Source organism: Triturus cristatus, chromosome 3_2, assembly GCF_964204655.1.
Source record: "Triturus cristatus chromosome 3_2, aTriCri1.1, whole genome shotgun sequence".
Lineage (NCBI taxonomy): Eukaryota > Metazoa > Chordata > Amphibia > Caudata > Salamandridae > Triturus > Triturus cristatus.
Genome location: NC_140584.1, coordinates 1,100,173,800 through 1,100,193,745, shown reverse-complemented (window position 1 = coordinate 1,100,193,745; position 19,946 = coordinate 1,100,173,800). Strand labels below are relative to the sequence as shown.

Here is a 19,946-nt window from a genome sequence, read left to right as displayed (position 1 = left end):
GGAGAGAAGATCACGCTGAAGGGATTCGATTTCTTAACTTACCGGATTGGTTTGAAGTCTTTGTAGCAGCCTCGTTTTGGTTCTTGTTGCTGTGTCCTAAGTGGCTGCTGGACGAGTTGGTGCTGAATGAGGTGGACGATTCAGCCGAAAACTTTTCCGATACTCTTGTGACTGCGGTTACAGGAAGGTGGGGCATGCGCAGGCCTGTAGTAGGCGAATGATCCTGGGAGGACAGACTCCCGGTCTGGCCATGTGTGGCAACTTCATTGGACATTTTCAGTTGACCTATAGAATAAAGAAAATACTTTAAAAACCTCCAAGTGTACTATTCCTATTTCAATACTGTGTGTACATAGTACCATTATCGGTACTTTGGAGTTGCCACTGTTCAGGATAAAAGAGTACATATGTAATAAACAGGAGCAGATGTTCACAAGAGTTCCACTGATAGTTCTGAATCACACCATGGCTAGGAGCCAGTAGGAGAATAGTTGTAAGCAAAGGTATTTATAAAGAATAATCCTGGTTACACGACAAGTTACCAGCTGTTGCCTGTCCATATGGGTAGAGGGGCTACACCCCCTCGCCTTTTTCCGTGGAACAAGAGTGTCTGTCCGGGTGAGCAAAGGTCCACCTGAAACACTCTTCTTGTTCAGGCCCGGCATCCAGGAGCTAGATATGCACAGGCTCCTGGCTGCCTGAGCTGAACTTCGCCAGGCTAACGATTTCACAGCTCTGTGGCTGTGACCTTCACCATCTGATAAAAGTGCCTTACCCTCGTGATGAGGGGGACACGAGTGATCGCCTCGGACCCGGGTGCTTCAGCTTTAAACCCTGAAGTGTCCAGGGACGAGTGTCAATGGCACTTGGTCACAGAGTGTGGTGAGTAAGGGACCGCTGCTTCCCCTCATTGGCTGACCTTAGTTCCGCCAATGAGGGAAGATCGAAGGCTTTTGTCTCCGGGAGCTGCATGGCTGGTAAGTTTTAGGTTTTGAATGTTTGGTGCATGTATGTGTAAATGTATGAATTTATTGCGAGTGTGTGCGAGTGTGTGTGTGCATTTTTGTGAATGCACGGGTGTGTTAGTGCATATGTGTGCATGTGTAGACAACCCGCACCCCTCCTTGCCATAATTACTGGCCACCACTGCAAGTTACCACTGTGCCGTTTGAGAGACATGAATACTGATGCAAGTTTTGTGGCTGTACTGGCACTTTTGATCTAATGACCGCGATGTAAACACACGTGAAGAAGAAAACAAGTTACTTACCTGTAACTTTGGTTCTCCAGTATTGGAAACTTTCATGGATTCCCATGCTTGAATCATTCCCAGTCGTCGAGATGGGAGTCCCCGGTGTATATATAAAATAGATTCCCATGCTTGAATTAGAGTAGCTAGCAGTTATGAGCACATTTTTTGAACCTTGATTAATTATTTATCCATCATTAATTATTAAATCCGAAAGTCATGAGACATTACTAGGTGTAGGCTAGAAAAGAGAAGTAGCCAATTCACCATAATCACAAAGTCAATGGTATATAAACACATTTGTAAACAGAAGGAAAAAGGAAGAAACAAGAAAATGAACTTCAAAAAATAAATGTGCAGATAGCTTAAACAGAAAGACGGAAGGAGGGTTGAAAGGGAAAAGCTCACAACTGAATGAAAAAGGTTCCTCAGGTATGCCTGTCACTCTGCGATGAAAAATCCAGGCACTAATGTCTTGTAAATGTATGAGTATTGCTCCAGGTTGCTGCTCTGCAGATCTCCCGGATAGGAACTCCGGCAAAGAGGGCTGTCGAAGAAGAAACTGTCCTCGTGGAGTGAGCACGGACCAGACCTTCAAGGGGCTTGCCCACTGCTCGGTGACAATACTGGATAGCGCTGGTAATCCAATGATCAATCCAATGCTTGGAAAGGGGAAAACCCTTACAAGGGGCGCTGAAAGCCACAAAGAGCTGAGGTGACTTCCTGAAGTCCTTAGTACGTTGAAGAAAGAATTTTAAGCACCGCTGAATGTCCAATGAATGGAGTGCTTTCCCTTCTGGAGTAGTAGGTTGAGGGGAAAAGTTTTGATTATGACCGGCTCATTCAAATGAAAGTCTGAAGGCACTTTCGGTATGAACTTTGGGTTGGTACGGAGTATCACTGTCCCCTTTTTAAAAATTGGAGAAAAGGTTCCCGAATGGCGAGTGCCTGTAATTCACCTACTCTCCTAGCCGAAGTTAAGGCTAGCAGAAGAGCCACCTTCCATGAGAGGAATTTCAAGTCCACCCGATGAATAGGCTTAAATGGATGCTTCATGAGCTGGGTGAGAACCAAATTAAAGGTGCCAAAGAGGCGGCGGAGGCTTGACTGGAGGGAAAACTCTAAAAAGGCCCTTGAGAAACTGTTTAATTATCCTTGCCGACCAGAGGGAAGGACCAGAAGAAGTGCGTCTGAAGTGAGAGATGGCAGCAAGATGAACTTTGATGGATGAGTGAGCCAGCCCTGCTTTCGCGAACGAAAGAATGTAAGGAAGAACTTCATGGGGTGCAGAAGAAAGAGGATAAATGCTCTCCTGCTGGCACCAAAGGCAGAAACGCTTCCACTTTTGTTTTGTTGGTACTTGGAACCCGTGCCTGAGAAAGTACGTCTCTACATTCTGCCGAAAAGGTCAATCCAAGAAATTCTCGGTGCTCAGGAGCCATGCCGATAACTGCAGGGACCGAGGATCCGGGTGCCAGACTTGGCCCTGGAACATTGTCAGTAGCAAAGGAATTAGCTGCAAAGGAAGTGGAGGCTCCAGGGAGAGGAGATGCAGCTCTGTGAACCAAAATTGGCAGGGCCACGCGGGAGCTATCGAAATCATCTTGCAAGGCTCCGCCTTGAGCTTCCTGGGAAGTCTGGGGCTCAGCGGAATGGGGGTAAAGCATAGACAAAGGCGCCTGACCAGGCCATCGACAGCGCATTCCCAATGATCTCGGATGGTGAAGCCTGCTTGCGTAGAATCGGCATTTCTTGTTCACCGGCATGGCAAAGAGGTCTATGGACAGCCTGCCCTATAGGCGAAAAACCTGCTCCAGAGTGGACTGGTCCAGTTCCCATTTGTGGCTGACTGATTTCAGTCTGCTCAGTGTGTCTGCTGTCTCATTGAGAACACCCGGAAGATGCTTCACTTTTAGCGATATCCCATGCTGAATCGCCCATTCACAGATTGTCTGAGCTTCTTTTGACAAAAGACGAGACCTGATACCGCCCTCTTGGTTTATGTAATGCATGGCTGTTGTATTGTTCGTTCGTATCAGGACTGCAGACTGCTCTATCCATGGGAGAAAAGCCTGTAAGGCCAGGCGAATCGCTCTGAGCTCCAGCAGATTGATATGTAGAAGACGATGTTGGGGTAGCCAACGGCCGCTTACGTGATGGTCTTGCAAGACCGCTCCCCAGCCCTCCAGCGACACGACCGTAGTTATTACTTGAGGAGCTGGGGTGACCCTGAAGGAGAGGCCCTGAGAAATGTTTTCCTCGTTCATCCACTATGATGCGGCGTCCCTCATGGACACGGTAACGAAAATCTTGACCTCGAAGCACCCGTCCACTTGGTGCCACTGCAAGTCTAGCTCCTCCTGGAGAGGGCACATCCATAACCTGCAGTGAGGAATTAGAGGAATGCAGGAAGCAATAGACCCTAGGAGGGACTTGTAGAGGCGAACTGAAAGTGACTGCCTTCTTATAAGTAGACAGGCCATGACCATCAGCTTTTCTCGTCTCTCCAGGGTCGGAAAGGCTTTGTTGAGGGACGTCTCCAGAATGGCTCCCAGGAACCAGGCTGTTCTGGATGGACACAGAGTTGACTTTTCCGTGTTGAGAGTAAGACCCAGATTGACGAAAAGGTGTGTGCACGTCGCGATTGATTCCTCTGCCGCGTGCTTGGAAGAAGCCTTTAGCAACCAGTCGTCCAGGTAAGGGAAAATCTGATGCTGTTACTTTTGCAGAAAAGCTACCATGGGAGCTTTACCTGTGTAAAGATCCGCGGAGCAGATTGGAGTCCAAATGGCAGGACCTTGAACTGAAAGTGGCTCTCGGCTACTGTGAAGCGAGGGAACTTCCTGTGGGATGGATAGATGGGTACATGAAAGTATGTCTCCTCTAGATCCAATATGGCCATGTAATCTCCTGAATTGAGGAGTCAAAGGATGTCCTGCAAGGAAACCATTCAAAACTACTGTTTGATGAGATAGAGAAGTGGCATTCTAGATCTGAGGGAGCTCAACCCCTAAGGTCTTCCGAACCAGGAAGAACCAGGAGTAGAAGCCCTCTCCCCGGTGAGAGAGGAAACAGCTCTATCGCCCCTTTCAGGAGCATCTGATGGACTTCCAAACGTAGAAGACGAAGAGGTTATGACTCTGTGGCTCGAGGGGGCTTGGGAGACAGTGCATGGACAAACTCCAGAGTATGGCCGTATTGAATGATTTTCAGAACCCAACGATCCGATGTTATTTGCCGCCAGTTGTGGAAGTACTGTGAGATTCTGCCTCCCACTGGTGTTACAGGAGGAGAAGGGACAGTAGTTAGAGTGAGCAAGCCGCTATTGACGCATAGAGGAGTCCTTCCCCTTGCGTCCTTGTCGTCCTTTGTTGTTAGATCTAGAGAAAGAGGATGATTGACCCTGCCGCTGGTTAATTTGTGGGTGGTAAGATTGAGAGGCTGATGCATATGAAGAATACTTTTGTTGCTGGTATCCTCCTCTGTAGGTAGGAAGGCCTCTGGCCCCACGAAAGGGGACCTTGCGGTATTGCAGCGTCCCTAAGGATTTTGTGGTCTCCGTGTCTTAATGTCCTAGAGCGCATCATCAATGTGCTTCCCAAAGAGCACCTCCCCATCGGAGGGAAGATCCAAGATTTTGTTTTGGACCTCTGGACGAAACCATGTAGCTCAAAGGCAGCCTTGGCGACAAAGGACAGCAGCACCCGCTCAGGAGCGGAACACAGTCGTTGCAATGTCCATTGCACAGTCAATGACCTCTGAAGAGGTCTTCTCACCTTTTTGAAGAATCTTTAGCCTCCACTCTCGCATCTTCCAGAAATTGATCCAGATAGAGGGAAAGGTCGAACCACATCAGACGATCGTAGCGACCACGTATTGCTAAGGCGTTTGCAACCCTGACCATCAGGCTGGACATGGAGGAAAACCTCTTGCCGGCGTTATCGAGGCGTCTGCCCTCTTTATCTGGAGGTGTCATGAGGGGAGCTGAAAGATTTTTGGACTTTCTTTGGGCTGCCTGGGAGATGACAGAGTCCGGTTTAGGCTGACTGACCAGGCCGGCCGGGCTATCCTCAGGAGCCTTATATTTCTTTTCAAGGGGAGGCAGTACTGGAATTACCGTGGCTGGACTTCTCATCACCTTTAGACCCTCTGCCCAGACATGACCAACTAAAGGAATGGTCCGAAATGATTTTCTGTAAGGCTCTTTGAAGTCATATAGGAAACATTCGGACTGCACCATGTGCATGGGCAGTTTGAATCTCTTAGCAGCCCTTTCCATCAAATTATGGAAACCCTTTATGTATCCAGGGGGAGAATCCTCTGGCGCAGGTGAAGGCGAAGCTGGATCAGGAATGATAGTCATTCCACTCCGTGTCTGGATCTGGAAGAGGGACGCTGCCTTGGTCCTCATCAGAGGTATCATCCTGGATGAGAGGGACGATTGGAGCCACAGGCAGTGGTGGAGGCACCCCAACCGGAGCCAGAGATTGTGTAGGGAATCTTCGTCTATAGTCCGAAAGCATAAATTGTAAATCTGTTAGTAGGGAGGAAGGCATAGAGACCATCTGTTGCTGGTAGACCTCTTGAAAATCTATGGGAGGATCATACTGCTGCTCCACCACGTATTCTTCCTCAGAGTCTGTGTCCTGGCACTCAACATGCAACTGATACGGGCTATTCGCATATCCATACGGCCCGTCATCCTCCTCAGATCCCTCCTCTTCAAGGAGGAGTGCAGGTCGACGAGGTCATCGACGATGAAGTGAGGATCGTCGACGAAGACATGAACGCCATTGACGGTACAGTCGTCCAGATAGTAGTCACTACTGCAGCAGATGCTGTCGTCGTCGTGGTAGACGTGGTTGCCGTAGTCACCACCGCCTTCATTCTTGTCAACGCCGAAGTAGTCTATGCGACAGTCGACGACAGAGTTGCCACCACTGCGGATCCCACAACCGGCGTGGATGCCGTAGACACTGAACCATGCAGTGTAGGCGACTAGGAAATCACCGTCGACGAGCCCGTCGATGGAGTCAGAACTGAAGGAGACGAGGACTTTGACTGTACCTTTGAAGTCTTCATTGATGGAGTCGTTGACATCGTCTATGAGTGAATTTTCTTCACAGGCTTGTCAGAAGAGACAGAAGAGGGCTTTTTGAAGGCTTTTGGAGCTGCCATAGAAGATGGAGGAACTGAGCTGGACTTTCTGATGTCACTCCTGCTGATAGTCCTTCCCTCTCCTTTACACCTCGGTGAGGAGATTTGCTACGACCACACCTTTCAGACCTACGAGAGGTATTTTTCAAGGCTTTGCTGGGACGGTCTTTAGAAGGTGAAGGAGAAGACCTTCCCCTTTTCACAAACCTCCTAGAAGATGAAGCGGTGGAGGCCTCATCATTATCACTGGAGACTGGCTCCTTCCTTGACTTAAGCTTCTGGAGCCAGGTCAAGAGACGCCCCTCTCGGTCTCGCAAACTTTTCGTTGAGAAGGTCCGGCATATCTTACAGTCTGCTGCCTTATGGTCTGGGTACAGACAGTAAATGCAATCCTTGTGCTTGTCCTCCACAAAGTCTCTTCTTAGTACAGCTTGCACACGCTTTAAAGAGGGCTTTCTTCTCCTTGTTAGACATATTGACACGTAGTCTAAGCAGGTCTTGTAGAAAAACTGGTGAAAAAGTGTAGGAATACGGTTGACAGGAAAAAACTGAGCAGAGCTCAGTGGAGACTCCCTTGCACAACGTGCGGTAGAAAATCTGAGGGTCTGAGGTTCTCTCAGTAAGGTTCTAGAGGGTGAGGCTAATCTGATTGGTTGTTCATTTTATTTGGTCTCTTTTATCTAAAGAGGTGGATATGTTACAAAACTAGAATGGGCCTAAGCCTAGTTTATTTTTTTGCAATGGTATCTTTTGCTATTTTCTGTATACCGGGGACTCCCATCTCGATGACGGGGAATGATTCAAGCATGGAAATCTATGAAAGTTTCCAATATTGGAAAACCAAAGTTACAGATAAGTAACTTGTTTTCTTCTTCATGTTTGTTTACATCACGGTCATTAGATCAGGAATGACATTCCCCAGAACGCAGAGGAGTCTACATCCTTGGGACCAAGCAAAGGCAGACTTTTCTCCTCCATCCTAGAGTCTAGCTTAGATTTAAGGGAGGACAGCAGCAGAATCATGCGCATGTTCAATTTCCTTCCTCTATGCTGGCACACTGTGAATAAAGATAAACTGATTCAGTCTTCAATGGTCAGCTTATATCAAAATAGCAGCTGATGCCAGGCTTATGTGCCTCTTAAGTGTTTCTTCTTGCAGGTGTCAGCCATCCTGCACATACGTGTCAAATCAGTGTGCTGACCGTTTCTCTATGCTTCATTTAAGTTGCAGTTGATTTGTCGATCCAATCCTTGGGGAGAGAAGTTGGCCTAACGGCTAGGGCGCCGACCTCGAATCTGGGGAACTGGGTTTGAGTCTCTGCAAGGACGCTGAATATCCTGTGATTCTGGGCAAATCACTTAATCTCCCCGTGCCTAACAAAAATGAATGTGACCTCATGTAATGCAACTGATGCTATGTAAAGTGCTCTGATACCCGATTCGTGTCAAGTTCGTGCTATATAAAATGCTGTTAAATAAAATAAATAAATCCAAGCACCAACTTTGTGCAATAGCCTGTGCAGGGAAGCTCAGCATGGGGGGGGGGGGAGGGAATGGGGCGAAACAGCTGCTAGCACTGGCTACAGCTGTATTAATGGCAACCCAAACCCCTAGGACGAGTACTTCTTATGTGCACAGACAAGTCGCATATGTGCCTTGGGCACTCCAGAGGGAATGAGGGGTCCCAGTCTGGACAGAGTCTACGCAATGAAAGCCGGTGGGCAGCTTCCACAGCCTAAGGTGCAGGTAACCATTCATGTGGTACTGAAGTCAACAGCATAAATCAGAATCACTAATAAGAAAAAAGGTCACCTACGTTGACTCATGCTAAATGTTCAGGCCACGTGAATCAGCAGTAGGATAGTGTTTGGAAAGTGGCAGCCTTAAGACCACAAGTGTGGCTTAGAGAGAGCCATGGGTCCAGGTTGCTGTGGTAAATACTTGAGGAATTTGCACAGGAAAGTCAATACATTGGGTGTCAATTTGAATGGAATACCGGTCGTGGATTTCCACTACTAAGACTCATTGAGTGTCTATGACTATCTCAAACCATAGGTTCTGATGGTCTTTCAAGTATGGCACTCAACTCGTTCCACATGGGGTGGTGGGTAGGCATCAATTGTGCAACCAGTCTTAAGTAAATTATAATACATGGGGTTCTGCAATCCCTGTATAAAAAACGGTTTATAATTAAAGCATGCAGTCACCTACTATAAAGAAATGGCATCATAACTAAACTGTATTAAGTAATTACAGTTGAGTGTGGATGTTACAATGCCGGGTGGCAGTGCCAGCAGCCAAGTGGAAAGGCAAGTCAAGTCACATAGCATAATAAAAGCAATTGTTTAAAGAAGGAAAATAAAACATTGCTTTTCTTTTGTCTGCTCTATTTTTCTAGGTGTATGGTGACAAGTGGAAACTAGATATTTATAGCAACACATTATTTTTTTTAATTTCTTCGGTAATTATAGAAGAATTCAACTATTTCTGCATTTTGCTACGCACTTTTTTTCTATTATTGTTTGGGTAAAAACTGGCTTCTCTTGTCAAATATCGAATTGCCTTTGTGAGTCCTTTAATTGTGAACTAGGAATTCTATTTTTATACTTTGTGTTTGCATCCTTCATATGAAAGAGCTGCGCACCAAGGACTTAAGTAGTTTGTGGGAAAAGTGATGTTGTTACCATGTATTATAAGTAAGGCTCCCTGTTTTCACTGAATTTTACAGATAAACAGAAAACCATATGTTTTCTTGTCAGTATTTATTTTTAAATGTGGATAAAAACGAAAATGGGTGCTTTTTGAGTGATTCTAAATACACTTTGCCATGACTGCCAGGCCAATACCTGTGTAGATTGATAGGTAAGGGTGTTACAAAAAAAAAAAAAAAAAAAAAGGAAATTTAGTAGAGAGGCTTAAACAGCAGTAGATATGCACACGGCTGATACTGAAATGTGTATATTTTAATATAAGTGCATTGATTTATCTTCTGCCGGTGTTCATATCACTGAAACTGGGCATGCATTCAAGCAGGTCTCCATATTTATTAGTTAAATAAATGTGGCAATATACCAGTTTCAGCTTTATTTTTGTAAAAAAAACAATACCATAAAACTGTGAGCCCTAGTTATAAGGAATACAATGCCCCCTTTTGTACATGTTAAGGATATCGCTAGTCAACTCAGATCCATAACCTTATAAATAAGTCTGCCTTCTGCCTCGTTTTTCTGGATCATCATGGAACTCCTCAGTGACTTGCAATATACTTATAATGTTCAGTAGGGTGTACTTTATCCCTTATAAAAGCAGATTCATTGGCACGTGAGTGGAAGGAGTGATAATGTTGCATGAGAAAAGGCCTGATCTGGAGAAAGTTGGGCTGACTGCAATCATGAGCCCAGCAGCAAAGCTGTTTGAGAAAGGCATACTTGCGCCTCCACTGAAATGGGTCTTCAAATCTGGCATATTGTCACAATCTAAAACCGGTTGACAGCAGAGGACTATTCTGCAACCTACTGCAGCCCTGTCAATCTTTACCAAAGAGGTTTCAAGAGTGAGGGGGTGGGTGAACCGCTGGATAGTGGATGTGAATAGTGGACAACTCAACATCCTGACACCGATTTTCTCCCACAGGAGGGGAGAGTATTTTAAGGGACATACTTGTCCAAACCCGCCCGAAATCGGATGCCACCAAGGAAAGAAACCAGATCACATTGGGCGCGCCACCTACAGGCCACTATCCCTGCGGTAACTGCAGTGTGTGCCACCTCACGGCCATCACAAAGACTGTCCTTCAACAACGGCATGAGCTGGGAACTGCGCAAGTTAAAAAGGAAAGTGAGCACCAGGATGTGCGAACACCGTAGCAATGTGCGCTGCAAACGTATTACCACGAAAATGTCATCCCACTACGTGGAACAAAACCATACCCCCAACAACCTGAGGTGGGTGATCCTAGAACACCTATACCATGGGGACAATTTAGAACACAAACTCCTTGAGAAAGAACAGCGTTGGGTGTTTAAACTCTGCACAGATACCATGGTATTGAATGATAACATCCCTTGGGGCCTTTTGAGCTACGTCCCTGGGCCTAATGCAGTAAGGAGAATGCACAATGGGCACATGAAAAATATATGGGTATCCTGGTGTTGCCACCCATTAACGTAAGATCATGAAACAGCAGGGTGTGTTCTTAAATCTCCAAGTGAACTAGATAGCACGAACCCACTACACTAGATGATACACCACTAGTCCTCGTAGTAGGGTTCTACACCATTACTTGTCTGGGGTAATTGGATCATTGGGGTAGGCTGGGAAGACGTTTTTAAAATGATCAAAATTAATAAGGTACAGCCAGACACCACCTGTATACTGACCAAAGAAGGGTTCAGACCACCCCGATCAGTCACCTTATTAGCTCCATTTCAAAATTATCACTACCATTTTAATATCAACCTTCCTTTTAATACCAACCTTCCTTTTACAGAACTGAATAAGGAACCAAATAGTAATAGGCACAAACGTAGCTGTTCAGTGAGTTTTTTGTTTAAATTCATCCTTGCAATATGGCGCCGAAGCGACGCCACGTCTGGCAGCCATTTTGAGTAATACGCGGTACAGTGGTTACACGCAGCTTGTTAATAGCGATCCCCAGGGCTACAAATAGGTGCATTGACACGAGGAGGCTTTGCAGTAGTAAGTGACGGGGTGTTGGTCCCTGCCAGTCAAGATGTTTATAAACGGGTGGCAACCGGTACTAAGGAAGTTGCACTACCAACGGCATCTTTCTGATCGACATTCCTTTTTTCCTCAAAACAGGGTTTGACTATAAGCCCCTCGACCCTGGTTTTCAACCATGACGCCTTAGCATAGCGTTTTATAAGTAGGTTATGAAGCATACTACTTACTAATTGTTATACGTTGTGTGATGCGAAGTCTTGTTGGGTCACGTCTCACGAGTCAGTTGATGTCATTATCAATGTTGTGTGCCCACTGTTTTACACACTAAGAAGTGAACACTTGGTTAGATGTTAGGGCCACCCACGATATACTGGTCTTGTAGATGTATGGTACAAGATGAACTACTGTGACCTGCCAGCGCGGCTGACAGGCTGTTTTAATGTTCTCTGCTTTTGTAATTACAGATCTCATTTACAAACCATACGGCATACCTTATTACAAACCTTATCTATACATAGTGCATGCGCAGTAAGTGTGCACGTGTGTCCTTATTACAGGATTGGTTAGGAGTGGTACACACGGGGCTGGTCCCCGTTGAGTCCTGATGAAGAGCCAATAGGGGAACGTCTCGAAACAGGTTAGCTATCCATTACTGAGATAGGCAGACTCATTATGGTGTTTGTCTGTCCCAGTAACAACCCCCGATTTTAATCTTACCAAGTAGGGGCGAGAATAAAAAAAAGTGTTCCACTAGTTAGGTATTTATAATTTTTACTTTATTCCACTCCCCTTCACTTCACTTAGTCTCTACCAATAAGTGCTCTAGCGTAACTGCTAGTCTCAGCCCGCCTCAATCAGTAGAGGATTGGGAAGAACCCCAATGATGAAGCATGCCACCCTGGTGGGCGAGGGGTTGCTAGGAAAAAGTATTTTTTCTAGGAAATCAAATGAAGTGTATTCTGATTGTAATAATCAAAGTAGAACCGAGGAGTAGGATTAACTGCTTTATTCAGGCCAACCGCTCTCGCTCTGGCAAGCGGTATGTCAACATTCTAAGGTAAGCTTCAGGAGATATTTACCACAAAAGAGCTGCTCCTAGTGTGATAACCCAAACGAGTTACAAGAACGTCGTGAGTGTGGGCATCTCACAAAAAGTTACGGACTGGTCTCACACACCACCTGGTGTCATGCTTCATCATTGACCAGTCCTCGCCCTCCAAAACCTTCGTTTGATGGAGGGCGGGCATACACTTGACGACAAGGATGCACTTCTAAGTGACTAAGTGGGGGCCCGTGAATATGTGAGTGGGGTTAAAAATCATTCTAGTAGTCAGAGGCGTTTTTAATGTGAAATGAAAACTACATGATATTAAAATGTAAATGTGACGGTGATTGGGGTAGTTAGTGTCCCCTATCGTCTAGTGAATGGTCGACATGTTTCTGCCCAAGCGGCCCAATTGGGTCCATGGCATTCATCAGGACCTAGAGATGAGAAAGGGGCTCCGTTCTTACCAAATGTTGGTAAGATGTTACCACTGTGTGAGTGTGGCGTTGGTCACACTTCACTGTTTTTAACTGCTTCCAATGGTGAAGTCCTAATTGAATGGACAACTTGTCCCATGGGGGAAGGGGCGGAGGGAATCCACAGTTTTTGTCTCCTTATGACATGTGATGGATGCGTCCCGAATCCTGTACGGAGCGGACGTACAGGATTCGGGACGCATCCATCACATGTCATAAGGAGACAAAAACTGTGGATTCCCTCCGCCCCTTCCCCCATGGGACAAGTTGTCCATTCAATTAGGACTTCACCATTGGAAGCAGTTAAAAACAGTGAAGTGTGACCAACGCCACACTCACACAGTGGTAACATCTTACCAACATTTGGTAAGAACGGAGCCCCTTTCTCATCTCTAGGTCCTGATGAATGCCATGGACCCAATTGGGCCGCTTGGGCAGAAACATGTCGACCATTCACTAGACGATAGGGGACACTAACTACCCCAATCACCGTCACATTTACATTTTAATATCATGTAGTTTTCATTTCACATTAAAAACGCCTCTGACTACTAGAATGATTTTTAACCCCACTCACATATTCACGGGCCCCCACTTAGTCACTTAGAAGTGCATCCTTGTCATCCAGTGTATGCCCGCCCTCCATCAAACGAAGGTTTTGGAGGGCGAGGACTGGTCAATGATGAAGCATGACACCAGGTGGTGTGTGAGACCAGTCCGTAACTTTTTGTGAGATGCCCACACTCACGACGTTCTTGTAACTCGTTTGGGTTATCACACTAGGAGCAGCTCTTTTGTGGTAAATATTTAGTATTGGAGGCTGCTAGCTCCTAGAACCCCACGCCTCTTGTTCCCTCCTCCACACATTCAGTGGAGTTTTCTTGTGATTAGAAGCTTCAGGAGATACCAAGGTAAGTGGGAAGGCGGGGGTGGGTGGAAGGTACCAAGGTAGGAATAACGGGGGAAGATACAACACATCTCCTAACCCAACATAACTGAAAATAGAAGCAGGGTGAAACTTTACATAGCAACTCTATCCCCACTCCATACATGACCATCCTCCAACTCCACCACATTTCTCCCCTAGTTCTTAATCTTTTGTGGAAGGAAGAATTTGCTCTGTCCCACTTGTACCCTTGTGGGTTCCTTTATTGCTACAGAATCATTGGTATTGGCTTTTAAATTCTTCGCACCATATTTTTTGTCATACCATCCTTTGTAGCGGGATTGATGTTGCTGAACTTTTATCTGACTTTCGGTTCTGTCATAGACAGTCTTACCCCCATCTAGCCAGAGGGGAAACAACTTTGTGCCAGGTTCTCTCCCTCCCAAAACCAAAAAAGGCGAGATACCAGTCACTAAATTGGGTGCTGTGTGGTAGGCCCACAAACAGTCTCTCAGGGAATTGTCTACGTTGAACCCATTAGATATTGCCAGTTGGATATGTTCTTTGATCATACGGTTCATCCTCTCTACTAACCCATTTGCTTTGGGACAGTAAAGTGCAGTTTTCTCATGTTTAATGTTGAGGTTCTTTAAAAAAGTTATCATTTCCTCGGATGTAAATTGTACTCCATTGTCGGTCACTAACATGGAAGGTACACCTTCAAAGGAAAACACTGACCTCAAAAAGGCAATGAGGTTCTTGGTCGTTGTGGAAGGAGTAAATTTGACATTGACCCAGTGGGAAGTGTAGTCCACTAAAACAAACCTGAATCTTCTTTGAGGACCTAGAGCATCCATTGGGCCAATTATGTCCAATGGCCAATTTAGTCCAAGGAACAGTTGGTACCTCCACTGGGGAAAGAGGAACCTATGTGTGGACCTTACCTTGTCACTTTTGGCACAGTTAAGGCAGTCCTTAACCTTCAATTCTACCCTTGAGTCCATCTTTGGGAACCAGGAACTGTTACTCACTTTACTTTTTGTGAAGCTCCTCCCTAAGTGGCCTTCATGGGCAAGATCTATTAACCTGTCTCTGAGAGCTTCAGGTGGCACAATTTTAGAATTGCGATAAAATTTTGTTTTCATGAATGGTAAGCTCGAGCGAGTGGTTAAGGCAATTGATTGCTAATCCATTGTGCTTTGCACGCGTGGGTTCGGATCCCACCCTCATCGCCAGTGTAATAATCAAAGTAGAACCGAGGAGTAGGATTAACTGCTTTATTCAGGCCAACCGCTCTGGCAAGCGGTATGTCAACATTCTAAGGTAACCTTCAGGAGATACCAAGGTAAGTGGGAAGGCGGGGGTGGGCGGAAGGTACCAAGGTAGGAATAACGGGGGAAGATACAACACCGATGTTTCCTATTACCTAATCCCAAGGGCAGGATGTCTTCGAATTTTTCGATTTTTGTTTGGCAATAGAGGATGGCAAGCTGATATAAACAATTCTTGATGACTGACAATAACTCAAGTAAAACTGGTCATGAATGTCCCGATTTGGTTAAAAAAAACAACTGAAGATTACTAATAAAGCCCCATGGAACAGCTCATATTCTGGAATTCTACCTGAAAGACCCGATTCTTGCATAGCCTGAAGTCAATCTTTGGAGTAGAATCATAAAATGAAGGCAATATATGTTAATGAGACTTGGAATTGGAAATAATACAGCTGCAGAGGAGGGGTTGTGTGCAACATTGCTTAAGGACACAGACCTGGTACTATGCTTGAAGGAGTAGCAAAAGAGATCTTGTTTACTTTGAAGTGCCTCAAGACCAAATGGCTGAAGCGGGAAACTAGATCTTTGTAGTCCTTACGTTTTGGAGAGTCATGACAACACATGTAAGGGGAATTGAGTGGCTAATCAAAATATACCTGGGAATAGATTTATTCAGGTAAAAGAAATATGTTCATGAGGTCCGCCACAGTAGTGGTCCTCCTTCAAATATAGTTGAATCCAACCTCAGTTAATTGACATTGGTCATATTGGAGTCAGTTCAACAATTCTGAACTTCTGGTTAAGTAAAATGGCATTGTTGGCGATTAATAGAACTTGGTGGAGGCGAACGTTTGCTGATTGTAACTTTGTGGTATGCATTGGAGGGTCAAACATAGAAGTATAGGACACATGCTCGCCCTTCGTTGGAGTTTCTTCAGGCTCATCAGAATTGGATCACATGGTATGTTATGTTAGCTAGGTTTATAAAGCGCACAGCTGCCTCAGCAAAAAGGCGTCCCTGCGCTAACAGTAGAGGAGCAAAAACAAAAGGAGGGCTCAAGCGGAGAAAAAAGAAAAAGAAAGTCAGGAGAAAACAGGATTACACCACAAGAAAAAGGAAGGTCTTGATAGCCTTGCAAAAGGTCAGCAGGCTATCCATACTGCGAATGCGAAGAGGCAGCGAGTTCCATAGTCTAGCTGCCAAGCAGCGAAAAGACCGCCCCCCAATCCGGACACGCTTCACACGGGGAATCACCACTAAGTGTTGCCCCAGGGAGCGAAGATGGCGACCAGGCACATAAGGTATCAACATATTGGCCGAAATTCAAGGAGACGCGAATTTAAGGATTTTGAAAGATGGGCAAAGAGCCTTGAATTCGATTTGCCTAGCTATAGGCAGCCAGTGTAATTGGCAGAGAGCAGTAGCTGACGCACACCTACACGGAAGCCCCAGCAGAACTCTGGCAATAGCATTTTGAACTCGCTGAAGGCGAACCACCTCAGCCCGGTTAGCTCCAAGGAGGAACGAGCTGGCGTAGTCAAGTCTTGACAGGATCGCCGACTGGACAATAAGCGGACGAGTGGGTGGGTCGAAAAACCCCAACATGGGTCTAAGACCCCGAAGAAGACCGAAACAGGTCCCTGCTACCTTCTTGGTGTGGTCTAGAAAGCTGAGGGAGGAGTCCATCCAGATTCCCAAGTTTCTCACCGCTGTCTTGGGGATAGGCATACTGCCGAGAGTGGGTGGCCACCATTGCTCATTCCACAGGCTCCTGTCCTTCCCCACCACCACCACCTCGGTTTTATTAGCAATGAGCTGGAGGCAGCTAGAATTCATCCACTCTGCGACTGCCGCAAGGCCGTCTCTAAACTTAGAAGCGTCCTGCATAGAATCGGAGAGGGCCACCACCAGCTGTGTGTCGTCGGTGTAGGAGACCATAGAAAGACCTTTGTCCCTAGCCACCATCGCAAGGGGTTGCACATACAGATTGAAAAGTACTGGACTCAGAGCAGAACCCTGAGGAACCCCCTGCCCAATTCCCTGGACACAGGAAAGAAAAGGCGGGGTGGACACTTGGAAGGTTCTCCCTGACAGGAAGGATCTAAACCATTCCAAGGCTAAGCCAACAACACCTGCCTCCTCCAGACGACGCAAGAGAATGCTGTGGGAGACAGTGTCAAATACGGCACTGAGATCTAATAATATCAGTGCCGCCGTGTGCCCTGTGTCCAGAATGGCACGCAGGTGTTCGGACACAGCCAAGAACATGCACCATAGAACAAGAAACGTGAATACTTATGAGTTGAACTTCCGTTACGTTTTAGAAGCTCTGTAATTAGTGACTTTTTTTATATATCATTTTGTTAATCAGTTAGGTTTTTGAAATGTCAGTATCATTATAGCACAAGTGGCTATAATGTAGAATTGCACATACTTTAACCTTTTAACCATAAACATTTATTAGCTAGGTTTGATTTAGGGAGCATCACAAAATGCAGTTTTGATGGCTTTAATAATTAGAAAATGATCATTCACATATGCAACTAAATTAAAATTACTGTTATTAATGAGGTCACTTGACACATGCAACCTTTATAGAGTGCCACCTTTTCATTCCAGTCAGCTTACAATTCATCACGATTTTCAAATATTCTTGTATCCTAAAATAGCAATTGCTAATAAGGCAAGCACTATCAGGGCAGTTACACAGGTGTGATCAGCTGAGAGTCTGAAATAATCCAGACAAGCTATTACAAGTTCATCTCCCATTGCAGATGAACGCTGAGATGCAAGTGCCGTAGGTGGTTGTAGATGCAGCAAATACAGAAATTTGTGCTGTGAGTACTTGATGATCTGAGATGCCACAGACACAAGGGAGAGGAGGTTGATATCCTGAAGCCTCATTCAGGTCAAAAGAAGTAGGAGTACAGGCAATTTCAGAAGAGAATAACCATTAGTTTACTAAAAGTTACATTAAGAAAAAGATTTTTGAAGCAATCAGTAGAAATTGGGAAAGCTTCACAGTTTCTTAAATGTATTCCATCCCTGTGAAAAGGCCAGTACTAGGTCATGAAATGCAAACCTTAGACGTTCAGCACATCAGCAGCTTGCAGAGGACCCTTAAGCGCCTCCTCACACCTTATAGCACAAATACAGCGTTGTAGCCTAAAAGCTGCCCTCAAGAGACTGCATAGCCGGGTTAAGCAGAAGAGGGGCAATAATTTACGCTGCTAAATATGATGTCTTAAACAGATGTCCTATAACCTTCCCAAAACCAGGCTTGCTGAAGTCAAAATCCAAATATTCCAAATGGTTGGAAAGGCTTTGTCCGCAATAATAACGCCCCACAGTAGTAACATTAGTATTCCTACTGAAATAATTTGTACTATAACTTTTTGTTAACAAGACATATCTGAGTGGAAGATGTTAAGTAATCCACCACAGCTCCAGGCATGAGCAGTCAAAATCTGTGTGCCAGCTTTAAATAATTACACAGAACTGCAGTTTAAATAGAATAAATGATCTTCAAGTGGTTTGTGAACTAATATGATCATTGCTTTCTTCATAGAGTCTGGTAGCGCACAATGGTTAATACAACTGTTACAATGATCATACTGTGGTAACACCTTCCATGAGTGCTTTGGAAAAGCCAACAGGGAAAGCTTCTAGAGTTGGCTTTAACAAGATGGTAGATTACCACCTTAACCTCCTCAATTTGTGTTTCTGCATCCAGATAATCTCCTACACCATTTAATAATCCTAGGCAGTTTTTAAAAAGATGTACCTACCATCGAATGAATGGTGCTGTCCTAAACAGGTGCTTGCTAGACTCTCAACACATCTGGATAATAGTCAAACATTTGCTAACAGAAGCGTAGCCTTCATTATATGTAGCAATCATCTTTTATCTGCTACGGATTATTTTAATCTCTCCAACAGTATCTTCCCAGAATAGTTAGTTTGTATTAAAGACGTTTCTACTACAGTATTAACAAGCGGCCGCATTCTTCCAATGCTGTTTTCTACTTTAATCCCTTTCTTCCTCATCTGACCTTGTTTGGCTACTATTTCCATGGGCTCCATAATTGTTCTTCCCGGTCTAGCTCCTACGGTTGCTTCCTTCTCTTAAGAGAAACAATACTATTTATTTTCCCTCACAAAGTATCCTAAGTAGCGTCCTACATTTTAGCACTACAGGAACTAAAGTCAACGTACATCACACACTCCGGGAAACTACACTAGACTTTAAATAGGACATTGTTCCTTACCATTAAAATTAGGATACACGGTAAAATAGATTTTATATCCTCCCTTAACAGAGGATGATGAAATAAAATCGAAGTCTATATGTGAGTGCACATCATAGACGAATGAAAATGAACAGTAATTGGTCAGCTTTGGAACGTTACATCTCTAGACAATATTTGGGTGACTCACAAAGTAAACTGGACAGATTTGAGCAGAATGAAATGAAAATATGTGGGACACCGCTTGTAATAAATAAATTGCACATAGAGAAATAAATGGCCTAACTTTAATGTCGATTTTGGCAAGGGCCATTGAACTGCTCACCTTTAACTCTATTGACCACTGTATATGTCGGATCTTTGTCAAATATCATGCTTGCTAAGCTGGACTTTAATATCTTATGGCTTTGTTACAGAGTGGGAAAAGTTTTATTCATACTAGGGTTTCTTTATTGTCCTTCAAAATATGTAATGAAGATACAGTGTCTGCATTTTCTACTTGGAATTTCTTCTCTTGCCCGAGAGGTCATGCTTTACATTCCACAACACTACTGTAAAGAACTTGCTTCCTCTTAGGATTCCAGAATGGAAACACCTTGTATGCACATGCCATCTAAACTCCCAGCCACACAAGGTACGAAATTTAGATAATGCTGATGTCATAATGACCAATCATTTTTAAGAGTAGATAATGATGTACAACTCGCTTTGATACAAATAGAAAAACATTCAAATCCCGTATGCCACACAAACAAACCCCCGTTAGGACCAAGATGAGATTATTGACTATGTTCTTTACAGAGGCAATTTTTAAGGATTTGCAACATGTTTATAACCATCCCAAAACAAAATCCATCCACGCCGTCTACTGTTCATCCACCTACCCGAGCACATTCAAACATGGGAAAATATGGGAAACAGAAATGCA

The 19,946-nt window shown here is 44.8% G+C and overlaps 1 protein-coding gene across 2 annotated transcripts in view; it reads right to left on the bottom strand.

Annotated features, from left to right (window-relative positions):
• SMTNL2 (smoothelin like 2) overlaps nt 1–19,946 on the bottom strand; it is a 330,693-nt gene that overhangs the window by 134,610 nt on the left and 176,137 nt on the right. For both annotated transcript variants that reach the window (XM_085649882.1, XM_085649883.1), the window contains exon 3: nt 43–285. In XM_085649882.1, the coding sequence (XP_085506008.1) occupies nt 43–285 (243 nt within the window). The remainder of the gene's footprint in view (nt 1–42; nt 286–19,946) is intronic.